At 37.8% G+C, this 17953-nt stretch overlaps 1 protein-coding gene across 1 annotated transcript in view; it reads right to left on the bottom strand.

Annotated features, from left to right (window-relative positions):
- Nucleotides 1-2457: 2457 nt before the first annotated feature.
- Nucleotides 2458-17953, bottom strand: part of GLB1L3 (galactosidase beta 1 like 3) — a gene marked incomplete at both ends in the record, with an annotated part of 51686 nt that continues 36190 nt past the window's right edge. The window contains 11 exons of the mRNA XM_081037166.1: nt 2458-2523; nt 2665-2781; nt 10502-10613; nt 10921-11008; nt 11461-11539; nt 12052-12123; nt 12431-12598; nt 13442-13548; nt 14252-14332; nt 14923-15060; nt 17141-17228. Of these exons, the coding sequence (XP_080893292.1) occupies nt 2458-2523; nt 2665-2781; nt 10502-10613; nt 10921-11008; nt 11461-11539; nt 12052-12123; nt 12431-12598; nt 13442-13548; nt 14252-14332; nt 14923-15060; nt 17141-17228 (1116 nt within the window). The remainder of the gene's footprint in view (nt 2524-2664; nt 2782-10501; nt 10614-10920; nt 11009-11460; nt 11540-12051; nt 12124-12430; nt 12599-13441; nt 13549-14251; nt 14333-14922; nt 15061-17140; nt 17229-17953) is intronic.

Here is a 17953-nt window from a genome sequence, read left to right as displayed (position 1 = left end):
ATAACATATTGGTAGAATGTTTTCTTTTCTCTCCGACTGCAGCCTTTTTTTTCCTCTCACACAGTATTGCTGTTTTCTCTGCACTATTCCAGATTCTCACACAATGGGGTGATTCCCTGGGAAACGGGCTTCTCCTCTGTTAACAGTTCGCCTGGGTCATAGGGCGCCATGTCCCTGTAGGGATGCGAAGAGCTTTTGAAGTTCCAAATCTCTTTCTGCACCAGATTCAGAGCCCGTATGTTTGAGCAGTTCTGTTTACTCCTGCAGGGATCCACCCAGATAGGTGTGGCCAGGGGCGGGGTGAGTTGTGAGAGGTGGCCCAGAGCAATGGCAGTGACCACCACCACAGCCGGTCCCGCTTCCATAGCTCCCTCCCCTTTGCTGGAAGTAGTTGAGCTTCAAATCTGTGACTTCTGTCCACAATTCTCAGAGCAGCAAATATTCTGTTCTTTTGATGTGACACTGCTACTGTTCTACTTCTAGGACCGTGCAGGTGGGGACGTGGCGAGCTCTGGGAGGGTAAGGAGGGGCGGCTAGTCTCAGCGCCTAAGGCTTCCGTTCTCTGCTCAGCAGTGAGGGCTTAAACCACCGTTTTCAGCCTTCTTCCCTCAGTCTTTTCTCCGAGGTCTCTGCTGTGAGCATTGTGTTCAGCCGTGTTATTATGCTGCCCCCTCAGCCCTGTGGGCCATAAGCGGAGCCCTAGCAGTCCAAGTTCTTCCCTCTCCCGCAGCTGCAGTAGTTCCGGGATGCAGCGAGCTCGGAGCACTGAGCTAGGTCTGCGTCGTATGCCCGCGGCTCCTTCTCTGCACTTCTCCTTTCCCTCCTCCCCCGCTCGTGTGATTCTCCCACCTTTAGGTGAATTCAGTAGTGGGCCTCTTCGTCTTGCCTGTCTGCTGTGCAGGGAGTCCTTTGTGAAATTATTGTTGTTCGATTAGTTGTAAATTCCAGGGTAGCTTTTACAGAGGCTCACCTCATGCCGCCATTTTGATGACGTCTAGTATGTGGATCTTTTTGTGATAAAAATCTCTTGGGCTTCTGTTTAAAAGGTCTATATTTTGTTGTGCTTTGTTTTTCTTGAAAGGCAATTTTGCTGGGTAAAGAATTCTAAACTGTGAGCATTTTTCTCTAAGCACGCTGAAAGTATATCTTCTGGATAAAAGGGTTGCATTCATATTTGGGAAAGACTGACATAGGTATGGAGCTGAGGTTTAATAACAAAAGAAGAGGTTTGAATCAGAAAGACATATGTTCAAACACCTCTTTGAACTTTGATTTTCCACCTACAAAATGGGTGTGTATTTGTTGCATGGTTGTTGTTTAATTTAGAAATGATGTATATATTGCATCTGAACTATAATACATTCTCATCCTTATTGCTTCTGTTTTGCTCTCTTAGTCTATAGTTTAGCCATAGAACTCATGAGTTTGAGTCTAGAGTGCCCTAGAATGAAGTTTTATGTAGAAATTGTGTAGGTACATGATAGAATTCTCCTTCATTAAACCACCCATTCAGATTAGTGGGAGAGAAGATAATCTGACTCTTTTGTCCTCATTAGAAACTGGACAGCAGATTATTTGCTAATTTTCTCAAACCTCATTGGTACTATTTCTAGCAAGGTGGTAATATTTTTGTTATAGTGCATTGGTTTGAATTTAGGCTAAGTGCTATATTTTGATTATAAGAATGTAATTAGTTTCCAATGGTGTCATTTGACAAAATTGGTTGGGTTATCCATGCATATATGGCTTATCTCACTCATGTCTGTCTTCTATCAGTAAGAGCTTCAACTATACCCAGGAGCTGAGGAGACACAGAGTGCTCAATGCCAGGCTTTGCTGTCACACACATCAGAACCAGAGAACCAAATTGCTTTTCCTTCTTTCAGTGGACATGATGCACCAGGTAATGCAGGAGACATGCAGGATGTAGAGAAATGCCTGAAGACATTATTTACACTTCCCTGCACTGCCCCCTCCTACACACACACACACACACACAAACACACACACACACACACACATTCACACACACGGGGTGTGTCAGTCAGTATATACAACACTCTGGCAAGGAGAGAGCAGTAATTCTTACTGTGTCACAGACCAGAAACCCTGCACTTCTTCTCAATTGAGGATGGAGAAGCACAAATAAAATTTGTTTCTATTTTATTCATATCTCCGTAAAGGCATATTTAATTAGAGAATAAGAACCTGCTAAGGATTAAGCATTTAGCTAGGTAAATCAATCATTGCAGATTTGAAGACTTTTTAAAGCCTAAAAATAGGCATCATATGGATATACTATAACATACATAACAATTTCTCTATTGGTTTTTTAGGTTTTTGCACATTTTTCTATTGTAAACAACACTGTGTCTGAAGTTCTAGGTGTAGATCTTCCTCCTGAAAGACTGCTTGTAGATGAATTCCAACAATCCACAAAATATGTTATAAGACAGTCTAAAGCACGGGTCCATCTATAGTTTGAATGTATGAACCACTCTTGCTTTTCTCAAACAGGATGATCTAGGGAAAAAAGAAAGGCTGACAGTAAGAAAGGGTAACCTCTTTAATACAGGATGAAAAAGACACTGCAATTTGCATTCTGTGGATGAAGGCAGATCTGAAAGTTTATGAGACAAAAAGGCAGGGGTAGGGGTGACTCACCTCATTGTCTTCTGGATGAAGCCAGGCCCCAGGAAGGTAAAGTGTTTCCTGTGGTCCAATGTACCAATATCGCCCAAGGTTATGTCCATTGATGAACACAAATCCACAATTCCAGTTCTGGAAGAGATGGAGGCTTGAGACATGGGAACAGATTCACACTGGCAAGGTAAAATCAGAGGCACTTGGCGAGTGAGAGCATAACTGAGATGCGGTATGGTACTGAAAATGAAAGTGAGTTTACAATGGGATATGTTCTAGAAGTTTTACCCTGCTGTACCTGGTGTAAGGCATGACAGAGCAGGTCTTCTGCTTCCAGAAATAAGTATTAGGTAACAGAGATGAACACTACTGCTGACAACAATTATAAAAGCTAGACAATTTAAAAAAAAATCTTTTTGCAATACAATGAAGAATTATAGGACCAAGATTTAGGAGAATAAAACTGAGAACACATTGAGGCAAATATTTCACTAGAGGAAACTGCTTACTCAGGAAGAGGTGGCTGAGAAGCTGAGCAGAACTTTTCATAGCTTCACAAGTTTAGGGGAACAAAAGTTCAATACCAGGGAACCTTATTATATAATCTATACTCTAGGTTGGGAACCTGAACGTATACACCTTAGGACAAGAGTGAACTAGAAATAGTCTAGTCATTGGATGGAAGCCTTGATTCAAACCAATTCATTCACTGTAAATTATAGCAAGGTCTAGCGTCCTTAGTCACCTCCAGAGTTGGATATAAATCCCCTGAATCATTTTAGGCCTTGAATTATTTCTAGAATTTTTAACTTTTTTTTTGTTTGGTGATAAAAGTTTACTTTTTAAATACATCATTGACAGCTATGGATAGATCATCCAAACAGAAAATAAATAATGAAACAGCAGCCCTAAATGACACATTAGATGAAACGGACATAACTGACACTTATAGAGTACTTCATCAGACTAAAAAACATCAGACTACGCATTTTTTACTAGTGTACGTGGTGCATTCTCAAGGATAGATCACATATTCAGACATACAACAAGCCTCAGCAAATTTAAGAAGATTGAAATCATACCAAGCATATTCTCTGATCACAACGCTTTGAAATTGGATATCAACTGCGAAAAGAAACCAGGAAAAAACACACACATGGAGATTAAACAACATACTTTTACAGAACGACCGGGTCAAAGAAGAAATTAGAGGAGAGATCAAAAGATACATAGAAGCAAATGACAATGAAAATACATCATACCAAAATTTGGGGGATGCAGCAAAAGCAGTTTTAAGAGGGAAATTTATATCATTACACGCCTATCTCAAGAAACAAGAAAAATCCCAAATAAATAACCTCACGTTACACCTTAAAGAACTAGAAAAAGAAGAACAAATGAAACCCAATGTCAGCAGAAGAAAGGAAATAACAAAAATCAGAGCAGAACTAAGTGAAATAGAGAACAAAAAGACCACAGAAAAAATTTATGTGACAAAGGGCTGGTTCTTTGAAAAGATTAACAGAATTGACGAAACCTTGGCTAGATTCATTAAGATAAAAAGAGAAAGGACACTAATAAACAAAATCAGAAATGAAAGAGGGGAAGTTGTCACGGACACCACAGAAATACAAAGGATCATGCAAGAATACTATGAAGGACTACATGCCACAAAATTCAATAACTTAGAAGAAATGGACAAGTTCTTAGAAACATAGATCCTTCTTAGGCTGAACCATGAAAAACTGGAAAATCTAAATAGACTGATCACCAGTAACGAAATTGAATCAGTCATCCAAAACCTTCCGAAAAGCAAAAGTCTGGGACCAGATGGCTTCACTAGTGAATTCTACCAAACTTTCAAAGAGGATCTAATACCAATCCTGCTCAAACTCTTACAAAAAATTGAAGAAGAGACAGTACTCCCTAAATGATTTTATGAGGCCAACATTACCCTGATACCAAAACCTGACAGGAACAACACAAAAAAAGAAAACTGCCAAACAATATCTCTGATGAATACAGATGGAAAAATTTTAAACAAAATTCTTGCAAATCGAATGCAACAATGCATTAAAAAGATTATTCATCACGACCAAGTGGGGTTCATCCCAGTGGCACAAGGATGGTTCAACATACAAAAATCCATCTATGTTATACATCACATAAACAAAATAAAGGACAAAAATCATATAATTATATCAATTGAGGCAGAAAAAGCATTTGACAAGATATAATATCCATTATGGTAAAACACTTAATAAAATAGGTATAGAAGGAAAATTCCTTAACATGATAAAGGCCATATATGACAAACCCTCAGCTAATCTCATAATTAGCGGTGAAAAACTGAAGCCTTTTGCTCTACATTCAGGAACAAAACAGGGCTGTCCCCTATCACCTCTGCTTTTCAACATAGTGTTGGAAGTCCTTGCCAGAGCCATCAGGCAAGAGAAAGAAATAAAAGGCATCCAAATTGGGAATGAAGAAGTTAAATTGTCACTCTTTGCAGATGACATGATGCTATATATAGAAAACCCTAAAAACTCCACCAAAAAGCTATTAGAAACAATCAACGAATAGAGTAGTTGCCAGGTACAAAACCAATGTACAAAAGCCCATTGCATTCCTATACACTAACAATTTAATATCAGAAAAAGAAGTAAAAAAAAACCAATTCCTTTTGCAATTGCAGCAAAAAGAATAAACTACCTAAGAATAAACTTAACCAAGGATGTGAGAGACCTACATGCTGAAAACTATAAAACATTTTTAAAAGAAATTGAAGAAAACACAAAGAAATGGAAAGACATTCCATGCTCATGGATTGGAAGAATCAATATAGTTAAAACGGCCATATTACCCAAAGCAAAATACAGATTTAATGCAATCCCCATCAAAATCCCAATAACATTTTTTAAAGAAACAGAACAAAAAATCATCAGATTTGTTTGGAACCACAAAAGACCCTGATTAGCCAAAGCAATCCTCAGAAAAAAGAACAATACTGGAGGTACTGACTTTAGCTTGTACTACAGGGCAACAATAATCAAAACAGCACGGTATTGGCAGAAAAACAGACACATAGACCAATGGAATAGAATTGAGAACCCAGAAATAAAACCACATAAATATGGACAGATAATTTTTGACAAAGCAGAAAACATACAATGGAGAAAAGACATCCTCTGCAATAGATGGTGCTGGCAGAATTGGAAAGCCACGTGCAAAACAATGAAACTGGACTGATATCTGTCACCATGTACCAAAATTAATTCAAAATGGATCAAAGACTTAAGCTTAAGAACTGAAACAATAAACTGCATAGAAGAAAACATAGGTGCTAAACTTATGGAGTGGGTTCAAAGAGTGTTTTATGAATCTGACTCCTAAAGCAAGAAGTAAAAGCTAAAACAAATGAATGGGACTATATCAAACTTAAAAGCTTCTGTACAACAAACAAAACCATCAACAAAATAAAGAGACAACCAACTGAATGGGAGACGATTTTTGCAAACAGTGCCTCCAATAAGGTGCTAATATCCAAAATATACAAGGAATTCATGCAACTCAACAACAACAAAACAAACAACCCAAATGAAAAATGGGCAGAGGACATGAAGAGGCATTTTTCTAAAAAGGACATACAGAAGGCAAGCAGACATATGAAAAAATGCTCAACCTCACTAACCATCAGAGAAATGCAAATAAAAAACACAATGAGATACCGCCTCATCCCAGTCAAAATGGCTATCATCAATAAATCAACAAACAATAAGTGCTGACAAGGATGTAGAGAAAAGGGAACCCTTGCACTGTTGGTGGGATTGCAGATTGGTGCAGCAATTGTGGAAAACAGTATGTAGGCATCTCAAAAATCTGAAAATGGAACTACCTTATGATCCAGCAATTCCACTCCTAGGTATCTATCCGGAGAAATCCAAAACTCTAATTCAATAAAATTTATGCATCCCTATGTTTATTGCAGCACTATATACAATAGCCAAGAGATGGAAACAACCTAAATGTCCATCGGTAGACAACTGGATTAAGAAACTGTGGTACATTTATACAATGGAGTATCATGCAGCCATAAAGAAGAAAGAAATCTTACTATTTGCAACAACATGGATGGACCTAGAGAACATTATGTTCAGTGAAATAATTCAGAGAGAGAAAGACAAATGCCATATGATCTCACTTATATGTGGAACCTAAAGAAAAGAATAAATGAACTAATCAGAAACAGTTTCAGAGACATAGAGGAAAAACTGAGGGTTGCTAGATGGGAGGGAGGTGAGGATAAGGGGGAAGGTGAGGAGATTAGAAAGCACAGTCAGTAACCACAAGTTTGCCAAGGGATCATGAAAATTAACTTGGGTAATGTAATCGATAATGTTGTAAAGATATTGTAGGGTATGTGATGGATACTTGTCTCGTTAGGGAGACCACCTCAGGATGATGTAGATGCCTGATCACTGCACTGTACACCTGAAGCTGAAGCTGAACAATAATGAATGTCAACTACAAGTTTATATGTATATATCTATATCTATATCTATCTATCTACATATGTATGTATATACTTACAAGAAGCGGAGTACAGCATTAGGAATAGAGACAGTGGAAATGTAATGGCTGTGTGCGATGTCCGTGGGATAGTGGATGGGGGGAGGGGTGCTGATACAGTGCAAGAGATATAAATGATAAATGTGTAACTATTACATTGTTTTGTGCACTGGAAACTAATAATAAAAAAAGCAACATAAAAGATAAAGCCACAACTACAGAAAAAGAAAAAAAAGAAAAAAACAAAGTTTATAACAAGAGACAAAGAAAGACCCAGGGATCCCACTTCTGGGTATTTATCCGAAGAAACCCAAAACACTTTAAAGGGACATGTGCGTCCATATATTCATTGCAGCATTATTTACAATATCCAAGATATGGAGGTGGCCTGGGTGTCCATCAATGGATGAATGGATAAAGAAGAGGTGGTGCATATATGTAATGGAATGTTACTCAGCCATAAAAAAGAATAAAATCTTGCCATCTGCAGCAACATGGATGGACCTAGGAGGTATAGTCCTGAGTGGAGTAAGTCAGGCAGAGAAAGATAAATGCCATATAATTTCACTTATGTGTGGACTCTAAAGAACAAAACAAATGAACAAACAAAACAGACTCAGTTACAGAGAACATTTTGATGGCTGCCAAATGGGAGGAGGGTTAAGGGGGTGACAAAGGGGAAGGGATTAAGAAGTTTAAATTCATTCTTACACAGTACTTATGGAGATGTAGGGGATAGCATAAGGAATATAGTTAATAATATTGTAATAACCAAGTATGGTTTAAGATGGGTACTAGATTTATCAGGGTGATAGATGGGAGGGGAGTTGGGGGACAGGGTGAAAAAGGTGAAGGGATTAAGAAGTACAAATTAGTAGTAACAAAATATCATGAGGCTGTAAAGTGTAGCACAAGGATTATAGTCAATAATATTGTAATAACTACGTGTATATATGGTGTCAGAAGGGTACTATATTTATCAGGTGAGCACCTCTTAAGTTATATAACTGTCTAATCACTATGTTGTATACCTGAAACTAATATAATATTGTATGTCAACTGTAATTGAAAAATTGAAAAATTATTCAAAATAACAATAATAAATAAAACCACTTTTTAAAAGAAAAACATTTGCTGGACTGGATTTAAATACTTACATGCTACATATAATAAAATAATCTAAAATATAAAGGCATTAAAAAAGAAAAGAATGCAAAAGATATAACAGGTAAACCTTAAGCAAAAAAAAAACCACAGTTGTTATAGATCTATTAATATCAGAAAAATTTGATATTAAGGCAAGAAGCATTACTAAAGATAAATAGGAACATCTCCTGTTGGTAAAATGGAACATCTCTTGTTGACATAGATAAAAAATCTATATTTGATATATGAATGTATATATCAAATATAGACAAGCTAAACGTATAGATTCAAAATATATAAGCAACATTGATGGAATAACAGGAAAAATAAAATTCACAACCACAGTGGAAAATTTTCATACAATACCTCAATAGCTAATAGACAAAGCAAACAGGAATCAAGACATAAGAACATTTGAAACAAGATGATTAGCAAAATTGAACTAATTGGCATGTATAGAATATTGATCTAACACATGCAGCATACACATATTCTTTCAGGCATATTTCAGAATCTTTACAAATTTGACCCTATGATGGACTAACCAAGTGTTGTTAACATATTTTAAAGTTCTCAAGGTCAGTGCAATTAAACAAGAAATTGATTACAAAAAGGTTACCATAAAATATCCTTAATAATTTTTTAAAAACTTATTCATGCAACCAAATCATGCTTAAGTGAAAAGTAATAGCCTAAATTCATACATTAAAAAAATAATGTTCAAAAATCAGTTATCTAAGTATGTATCTAAAGAAATTATAAAAAGAAAGCAGATAACTCCCACTATAAAATGTGGAATAAACAAAATAATAAATATAATGACAAAAATTAAACAGAAAAGAAATACATAATACAGTACGAGTCATAGCCAAACCTTCATTCTTTGAAAGATTAATAAATTAGTAATGTTCTGGTGAGACTTATCAAAAACTAACAATTTAAACACAATGCATTTGTAAATTTAGATGAAATATTTAAAAATCTTAGTAAAATATATTTGATCTAAATTAATTTTTAAAGAAACAGAAACTCTGGAGAGTACTTTAATCTTGAAAGAATTTAATCCACACTTATAAACTTTCCCACGAAGAAAACAGTGGCCCTAGATGGATCCACTAATGAAATCTACCAAACATTTAAAAAATAATACCAATCTTACACAAACTTGATCTCCCAAATCATGTATGAGGTTATTAAACTTTGGTAACAAAACCTGAAAAAGACATCTCAGTCATGAACATAAACAGAAAAGAAGTCTTAATTATTTATAATAGCCAAATGCTGGAAAGAATACAAATGGCTATCAACAGTAGGATGGTTAAATAAAGTATGGTATATTTGTAAAATAGAATCCTATACAACAGTGAAAATTAACTAATCACTGCAATATCATGAAATGGTAGAATCCACAATGTTAAAAAAAAAGAAGATATATATATATACTTCTGAAGGAAACACTGAATTAGAAGAGTATTAGAAGTTTATTGGGGTGACTTTAATTAGAAAAAAAGAGTATTAGAAGTCAAGACAATGGTTATCTTTTAGAAAAAAGGGGAGGCAGTGATTGGGAGGGCTGTTGACAATTTTTGTTGTCTCAAGAGTAATTATTTAGCATTCCACTTTGTGATAATTTATTGAACTGTATATTCATATTATGTGCATCTATGTTATCTATGTGTGTTTATACATAAAAAGATAAAAAAACAATTTACAGAATATAATTTCTGGAATGATCCCATTAGTGCAAAAAATAACTATGTATGTGTTTAAGCAAAATTATGTATGAAATCACACAAACTGTGTGTGTTTAGTTCTGAGAAGTAGAGAAGAATTGGCATGCAGGTGAATTTGAAGGAGAACTTCCACCATTTGCTCTCTACATCTTGTTATTTGAATTTTTCAACAGTGTTTTGATGTATTATTTTTTGAACAATGATAAATTAGGAAGATTGAAAGATGTTGGATGGCTTGGTTGGAAAGATGTTGGATGGCGAGAGAGAGAGAGAGAGAGAGAGAGAGAGAGAGAGAGAGAGAGAGAGAGAGAGAAGTATTCTTGCCAGGAACACTATATCTTTGCTTCAAGATTTTTGAAGAAATAATAGGTGTTTGGGACACCAGAGTAAAAGAGGGCGCGCTCACTTACCAGTAGTCTCAGGAAAGTGTCCTTGGGAGAAGAGCCAGCCTTCAAGGTACCAAGGTAGAAGGCAGGGCCCAAATAGCTATTTGGGACAGACCTCCAAGTGGCAGAGCGGAGTCTGGAAGAAGGGCCAAAGCTTGAGGGAGAGGAATTCCCCTTCACAATTCTAGTCCCAATATTGATTCTAGATTTCCATACGGGAACTAGGATTCAGTTTCAGTGGAACATGTCAGACTAGAAGCATTAAAATTATAACCAGTAGACTTGTTCTAGGGTTCTAGTCCTGATTCCAAAGCACTCTGTAATCCTGAGCAAATCACTTCAGTTCTCTGGATCTTAGGCTCTTCATCTGCACAGTGAAGAGTTTGAAATCTCTGAGTCCCCTGATCCCTCAAAGTGTCCAATGGGAGTAAGTAGAAACATACCTCTCAAAGAAGTTCATTTTCATTTCCAGAGAATAGATAGTGTAACCCTCCAAGGGAATATTATTTATGGTAATAGATCCAATTAATCCTGCAGATGGGAAGTAGAAAAGAAAATATGGTCAGGGATGGATATTCTCAGTGTTTGGAACAAAGAAATGCAGACTGTGTATACCTTGGGCTTAGCTATGAGGGAAAAAACACGTCTGACTTGCTATGATTGAAGGTTTCTTGTATGTTTCCATACTATTGAGGAAGTTCCCCACTTAGTATCAGAGCTTTTCCTGAAATTCCCAAAAGGAGATTGAGCCTGCTCCAGGACAAGACAGCACGTAGCAAAACTACTTCACTTTCCTACACTGGAGAACTGGAGAAGGCAGGACAAGGAAGAGGAAAAGAGTTTGCATCTTTGGTCTTGGGACCTAAGTCTCTCACTGCCTGAGCAGCACATTTATTTCCTCCTAACTCCAAAATAGCACCAGTGTTAGGATCCAAGTAACCATGAAGAGAGATTACAGCCTGATTCTCAGGCCTGGAGCCCACCTTTCCGCTGCTCTTGAATTTTCCATGAAAAATTGACTCGTCCTTGATTCTCCACCAGGACCCTTAGAAGTTGACATTCCTATTTGAGACAGACCAATTCATGGAAACTACATGGTCACTCAGCATTTTGACTCTAGAACCCATTCTTTTCTTTGAGTCCCAGACGAAAAGACAAGCAAGTGGGAGACAAGGAATTTCCAGAGCCCAGCAGTCCTCTCTCTTAAGGACCCTGTGTGTTCTTGTTTCACACTGTCTCCCCTTTCTTCTGCTGTCTTAGGAAAGGCAGAGAGACTCAGCTGGGCTTATGATCAGAGACCTGAACAGTGGCTGATGGTTGGCTCAGGGATTAAGAGGAAATTCCGTTCACACTGAAAGCTTATATAATGCAGCTCTTGATGTATCTGAGCCTGGGAGATGCAATTATGCCTATAGCTAACTTATAGCTAAACAAACACTTCCTGCTGCAACCCTAAGTGAGGAGCAATACCAAAGGGCAGCGGTAGAGAAAGGAGGTGGTCTCTATCAGGAACAGGCTGTGTTTGCATCTGAGTCACAGGTCTGCAGCAGTATCTAGACTTTTGAAATACATACCCTGACTTCAGGAATGTTCAAGTTCTGGTTACCATCACTCAGCATTCCTATACTTGTCTCATTCAAAAAAACCTGCAAAAGAAGAACTGGTGTCTGACTGGTAGGCCTACCTGAAGAAAGGGAGATGGGAGGCTCTGGTTTAGGGAGGAGGTCATTATGAAGGAAGGGACCAGCCTTGGTGCTCACAGATTGCTAGAAGCTAACAGGGAGGCCCCAATAGACCTAGGTTGTAATAAAGCAGAAAGCAAGTCTCTGGTTTGATTTTGTATTCCCATTACCTCACACATAGTAGGTCCTTAAAAACACTATCAAACAGTAAAGTTGACCAGCGACTGACTACCCTCCCCAATAACGGAGTTAGGCTAAATGTTCTGCTTACCTCCATGGAGAAGCTGCTGACCCCTACCTGTGCTGTATCTTGAACATCAGCATGGAGCTCACCTCCAGAGCATATGGGAGTCTCATACAGTATAAATCCATAGGACTGACCATTCCCATTGTTTATGGGAAGATTCTCCATGTTGACTGGTTTATTAGATATGACTGGCTATAAGAGAGACATGGTCAGAAACAGGAGCCAGAGTGATGAGAAGTCAGGATCCTTCTTCCTAAGACACTTGTCATTTTTTTGTTGTTACCTCCTAATGGTCCCCAGGGGTTCTTTGGATAAGAAATACTAAATCAGATGCTATGTGATGATGCTCTTGTGCAGGAAACTCAAGGGACAGTGAGGTCATGGTAGAGGGGACAACTGCTGTAATCAGGAGAATTAACAGAGTGAATAAGTTCTGTTCTAACATAACTAAAGTAAAAAAATATGCATTAAGAGAAACTTTATTTAGCATGCACAATGTGTCAAGCACTAATTTTTATCTAAAACAGTGATAGCACAGGTAAAACAATACGAATTCAAGAGTTGACATTTTTCAAACACTGCCGACCTTTTCTTCAAAATAGGACAGGTATTCTAATTGTAAAGGGAGAGCAGGGACCTGTAGAAGTTCAGTCATTTGGCCTAATTGGTGGTGAAGAAGAGTCAGAAACTCAGTTTCATGGGTTCCTAGCTCAGCAGACTTTCCCGTATGGATCATGCAGTCCCCCACAGCAGCATCTGCCAGATGGGCTCATCTGAGCTGGGAAAAAGAATCCTCTAATATTCTGCTTCTTCCGCAACCCCCATTCATTCTTCAAGTTCAAATCCCTTCACAGTCCACCCAGAAGGAGCTTGTGGGTTTTACCCCATAATTTTAAATTGGGGCAAAATGCAGAAGATTAACTTTCACACTTCCAATAAAAATCCCTTGAAATAACCTCTACTCTGTGACCTAAGGCCTTCTCCCCCATGTCTTAAATGGCCACACCCCCATTCCAGTGCCCAGGCAGTACTCACCTCATTTAAGTACTTTAATACATCCCATAGTGGCAAGTAAAGGGATGGTCTCACAGCAGGATACACAGCCTTGAGAGTGATCTCAGGTAAGGGGGGTAGAGGAAATGCTGCAATAAAAATGGGCCATGGGGCCAGAAGCACCTGCATTAACTACTGCCTTCTCCAAGCCTCCTCATCCCTATCCATGAACTCTCGTACCCCAGAGCCAACAAGAGAAATGGGTCCTACCCTGCCACATGGCTATACTTCTCCAATCATGATGGAAACCTGCCAAGAACTAAGTTGGAGCTGTTTGTATGCACAGACAGCTCATACTAGATACAGACGCAGAAAAGGTAATGTTAGTCATCCAGACTAACATTACAAATGGTGACTTGGGGAGCGAGAATTCTGCCTTATGCCTTTGGCAATGATAGTGCTTACTGACTTTCTATCACACAGTGGATGGTTAATTAACTTTATTTAAATAAACAAAATTAAATAGGATGATTTGAGTTATTGTATATGAGGGTATAAGGTCATACATCATACTAAGAGCTTTATAAATCGTAACTTAATTTTCACAATCATTATAGGAGATGAGTATCATTGTCTTCATGTTTTGGGGAAGAAACTGAGGCTTAAAGGACTTCAAAACACTCATGCAAAACCACACAGCTTTTAAGTGGGGAAAATGAGGATTTGATCTTAAGTTGTACTTGTTTTTAAGCATTTTATTAAGCTTCTGCCCATAGGGGAAATCCTTCCCTTTCCTCACCCTTCCACTTCATGGGTACAGCCAGCCCTCAAGTTAAAATGGTTGCTGAGTACCTAAAATGGATCCAAAGAGTTTTCGGAGCTTGAAATATTTGTCTGTGTAATCGCCGGCCTCTGTCAGCACCGCGTCATAGTCTGCAAGACACCATGGCATAGTCACTGGCCAGGCAATCCTCCACAACAGGGCCTGTTTTAGCACTTCTAGTATGAGATGGACCAGAGCTACCAGAGGGAAACAGAAGACACACCTTCCCCACCCCCTGGCTGGGTCCAACCCAGGCCAGGGTGTGAGGAACTAATGCCAATCAACCCACAACCTTTCCTGGGGACCTGAGGCTGCCATGACATTGGGCTCATCCTGTTTCACTTTCTAATGAACATGCTCTTCTTTCGTCATTCTGGATTGCCCAGCTGTGCCTATCGGTGCCCATATAGCAATCACCATTTGTAATCTGTCTCTCTTGGAAGGTTCAAGTCAAGGGGTCAGTGTACATGATGAGTGAAGCAGAGCTTTAGGTCATAGGCAGCACCATCTACTGCAATGACAGCCGATTGGGAGCATTATGAACTTCACAGAAGAAAGGAAAATAAATAGGAAAATCCTCAATGCTCAGCTTAGAGTATAGGTCAAGAACCTAATGATACCAGAATATGCTTTTGGAGCCTCCTCTGTTAAACTCCAGCACCACCTCTGCTGGGAGGTGACCATATCAGCAAACACTTGCCATAGCTAGTGACAACACTTGTGTGCTTCCCAAAATTCATGGCCCCGTTTATGAAACCAAAGTTGGTTCCACCATGGAACATATATATGTTGAAGGAGATCTCAAATTTGATAAATTCAGACACAGTTTTTTCAACATCTGTAGAGGAGGAAGATCAGAACATAGAGAAAATTAAAAATTAATAGAAGATAGAAGAAGAAGGTAAAATCTTATCATTTCTAACCCCAACCCACAATCAACTTAAATGCTTTGTCCTTCAACCCCTACTAAGATTCTAACCAGAAAATAGGTGGAATTGGCCAGAACTACTCTAAGAAACCACGTCTTGTTTCCCAGACTTTTTAAAAAATTATTTTTCCAGAGTATGGACTGGACATAACTGGATTCTAAACTACATATGTTAAATAATAGCCTAAGAACCCTTATGTCACTTAAATATCTAATGTTTGTCACATTTTTTGAAATGGTTCAAGTAAGTATACCACCATTACTAATATCTCTGGGGACACTGGTTTAGAATTTCTGCAATAGTCTACAAGTGGCTGTCTCAGTCTTTAGCCACAGAAACTCTCATTTGTCACCATGATTTAATAGGTATGATGATAATCTTTCCACTGGCCATAATGAGAAGCAGGATGGTTAAAAGTTGGATGTGGGATTCAGTTCTAGCTGTGCTCTTCACTGTTTGTATGACCTTGGATGGCCTATTTTCTTTCTCAGAGCCTCTTCTTTCTTATCTGTTAAATGAAGGTACTAATTCCTACTACATCATAGGATTGATGAGAGAATATATTAAGAAACATGGCATAGTGCTTGACATACAAGTGATCAGAAAACCGTTTGGTGGTGGTGGTGGTAGCTTGTTTTTTTGTTTTTGTTTTTTCTATTTTTCAAGCCAAAGCAGACTTTTCTCAGTTACTCAGTACTTTTCAATGGTTTTCTTCAGATACAAGTCAGCATGTTTTCATAACAGCAGCAGCAAAACATCTTTAGTAGTAAAATACTTTTATTAACAATATCTACCAGGCACTGTTCAGAATATTGTATTTTGCCATATATAATGCACATATTTTTGCTCAAATTTGTGAGGGAAAAATAAGGAAGCGCATTATACGTGGATAGTACTAATTCCATATCTACATAAACGTTTTTAATTCTTTCATTTATGCTTATGAGTTAAAAGTGTAACTCTAGAAATCAATAATGATATCCGTACATAAAATAATACCCTGGAATATGATAATTGGTTGTGTTGAACTTACGATGAACTTGCAACTGACGAAGAGTTCTTGGTCTTCTATGATAAGTAAATGTTATATATTTGTTACCAGTACATAATTCTTGTATCTTGTATCTGTTCTTGTGTTTCATATTCATTTGTTACATAGAATTTCTTGTACCATGATATGTTAAAAAAATGCTAAAATCCCTTTATAATACAAAAACAAGTACCTAAATGTAAATAAATAAAGAAATGAATTAAAAAATTAAAACGAAAGATTTATTTCCCTCAAAGTTTGAGCCAAAAACGTGGGTGCTCATTATGCACGGCAAAATATAGTGGTTTGCATGAACTGCCACATTTACTCCTCACAACAACCCTATGAGGTAGGTTACATGATAACCCGCATTTTTGGATGAAGACACTCAGAAGTGAAGGAAAGCTGCCCTGAGTAACGCAGCTAGTCCTGCAAAGCTGGGATTGAAATCCTGATCTCTGGCTATGGAATCTACTCTCTCAACTGTCATGGCATGTTGTCTTCTGATAATTACTACCACGCAGTTGACATGTCTGCAGCAATGTCCTATGAATTTTCCAGAGATAAGATTAAGACTTTCGGCAAAGTCTTAAAAGACCCTTCCATGACCACCTTCCATGACCCTTCCATGACCACCATGCCTCCCCTCTGCAGTCTGTCCCTGTCTTTTCTATCGCTGCACCTTTTTTGTTTGCTTCAATGCCTCTGTCAAATGCCGAGCTCTATATTGACTGTTTTATTTCTTAATTATCAGCTCCACTAAAGTACAAACTCCCAGCAGGTAAGAACCAGGTAATTTTTATTAACTAGTGTACTTTCAGGCCTAGCAAGTCCTTATACATAATATGAGTTGAATTAATAGTTGTAATTGAATTATCTGATTAACTAGCAGAGAAATGTGTGAATAACTCACGATTCAGGGCCATCTCTACTTGGGTCAAACACTGCAAAATACTTACTGTTCGCATTTGTAACCTTGTGTTCACTACTCCCCCATGTGTCAAACCAGCCGACCCAGTATTCCATAACCATAATGGGCTTATTTCTCTAGAAAGAAACCAAATAAAATACTAAGTCTGACAAAAAGAAAAATATCAGAAAAACTGAATACAATAGATGAGACTTTGAAGAACCTATGCTTTTCACTTTTTCCCGTTAGTGCTTACCCCACCCCCAACTCTCCCTCACCCACTGCAACTTTGGTTCCTCCTAAACTGCCGTGATCTCCAGACTCCTTCCAGATTTACGTGCCTCCCTGATATAGCTGGATAGCACCGTCTATAATTCCAATCTCGTCATACCGAAAGGTGGTGTTGAAAAAACTGGCTTTGGATACACAAGGACCTGACTGCAATTCCTCACGTAGAAACTGAGGCTCAAAGGTCACATTGCTGGTAAGGTCAGAGCCATAATCCAAATCCAGGTCTGAACCAAACTATCAGCCACTAAGTTACACAGTCTATTAAGTAGATCATTCATTTTCTCTATATCTTTATTTGATTTTATTCTACCTCATCTTTGTTGAAGTGTCCATTGTAATTGTGTTTCTATTCATCTATTTTCTATTTCTAACAGTTCTTCTTCCTTTGTATGTTTTTGTTACTAAACAATTTGGTATATAACAATTCATAAATGTTACCAGGTGTTTATGGATTATATTTTTATTTACATAAAGTAATTATTACCATATTAAAATGAATAATGATTATTGAACTCTTAATATGTGCTGAGCACTGTTTGAAGTACTTTATTTAATTTGTTATTCTGTATAA

Source organism: Rhinolophus hipposideros (genome assembly GCF_964194185.1).
Source record: "Rhinolophus hipposideros genome assembly, chromosome: 24".
In the NCBI taxonomy this organism is placed as follows: Eukaryota; Metazoa; Chordata; class Mammalia; order Chiroptera; family Rhinolophidae; genus Rhinolophus; species Rhinolophus hipposideros.
The sequence above is the reverse complement of the archived record's forward strand: the minus strand, read 5'-3'. Positions and strand labels throughout refer to the sequence as shown.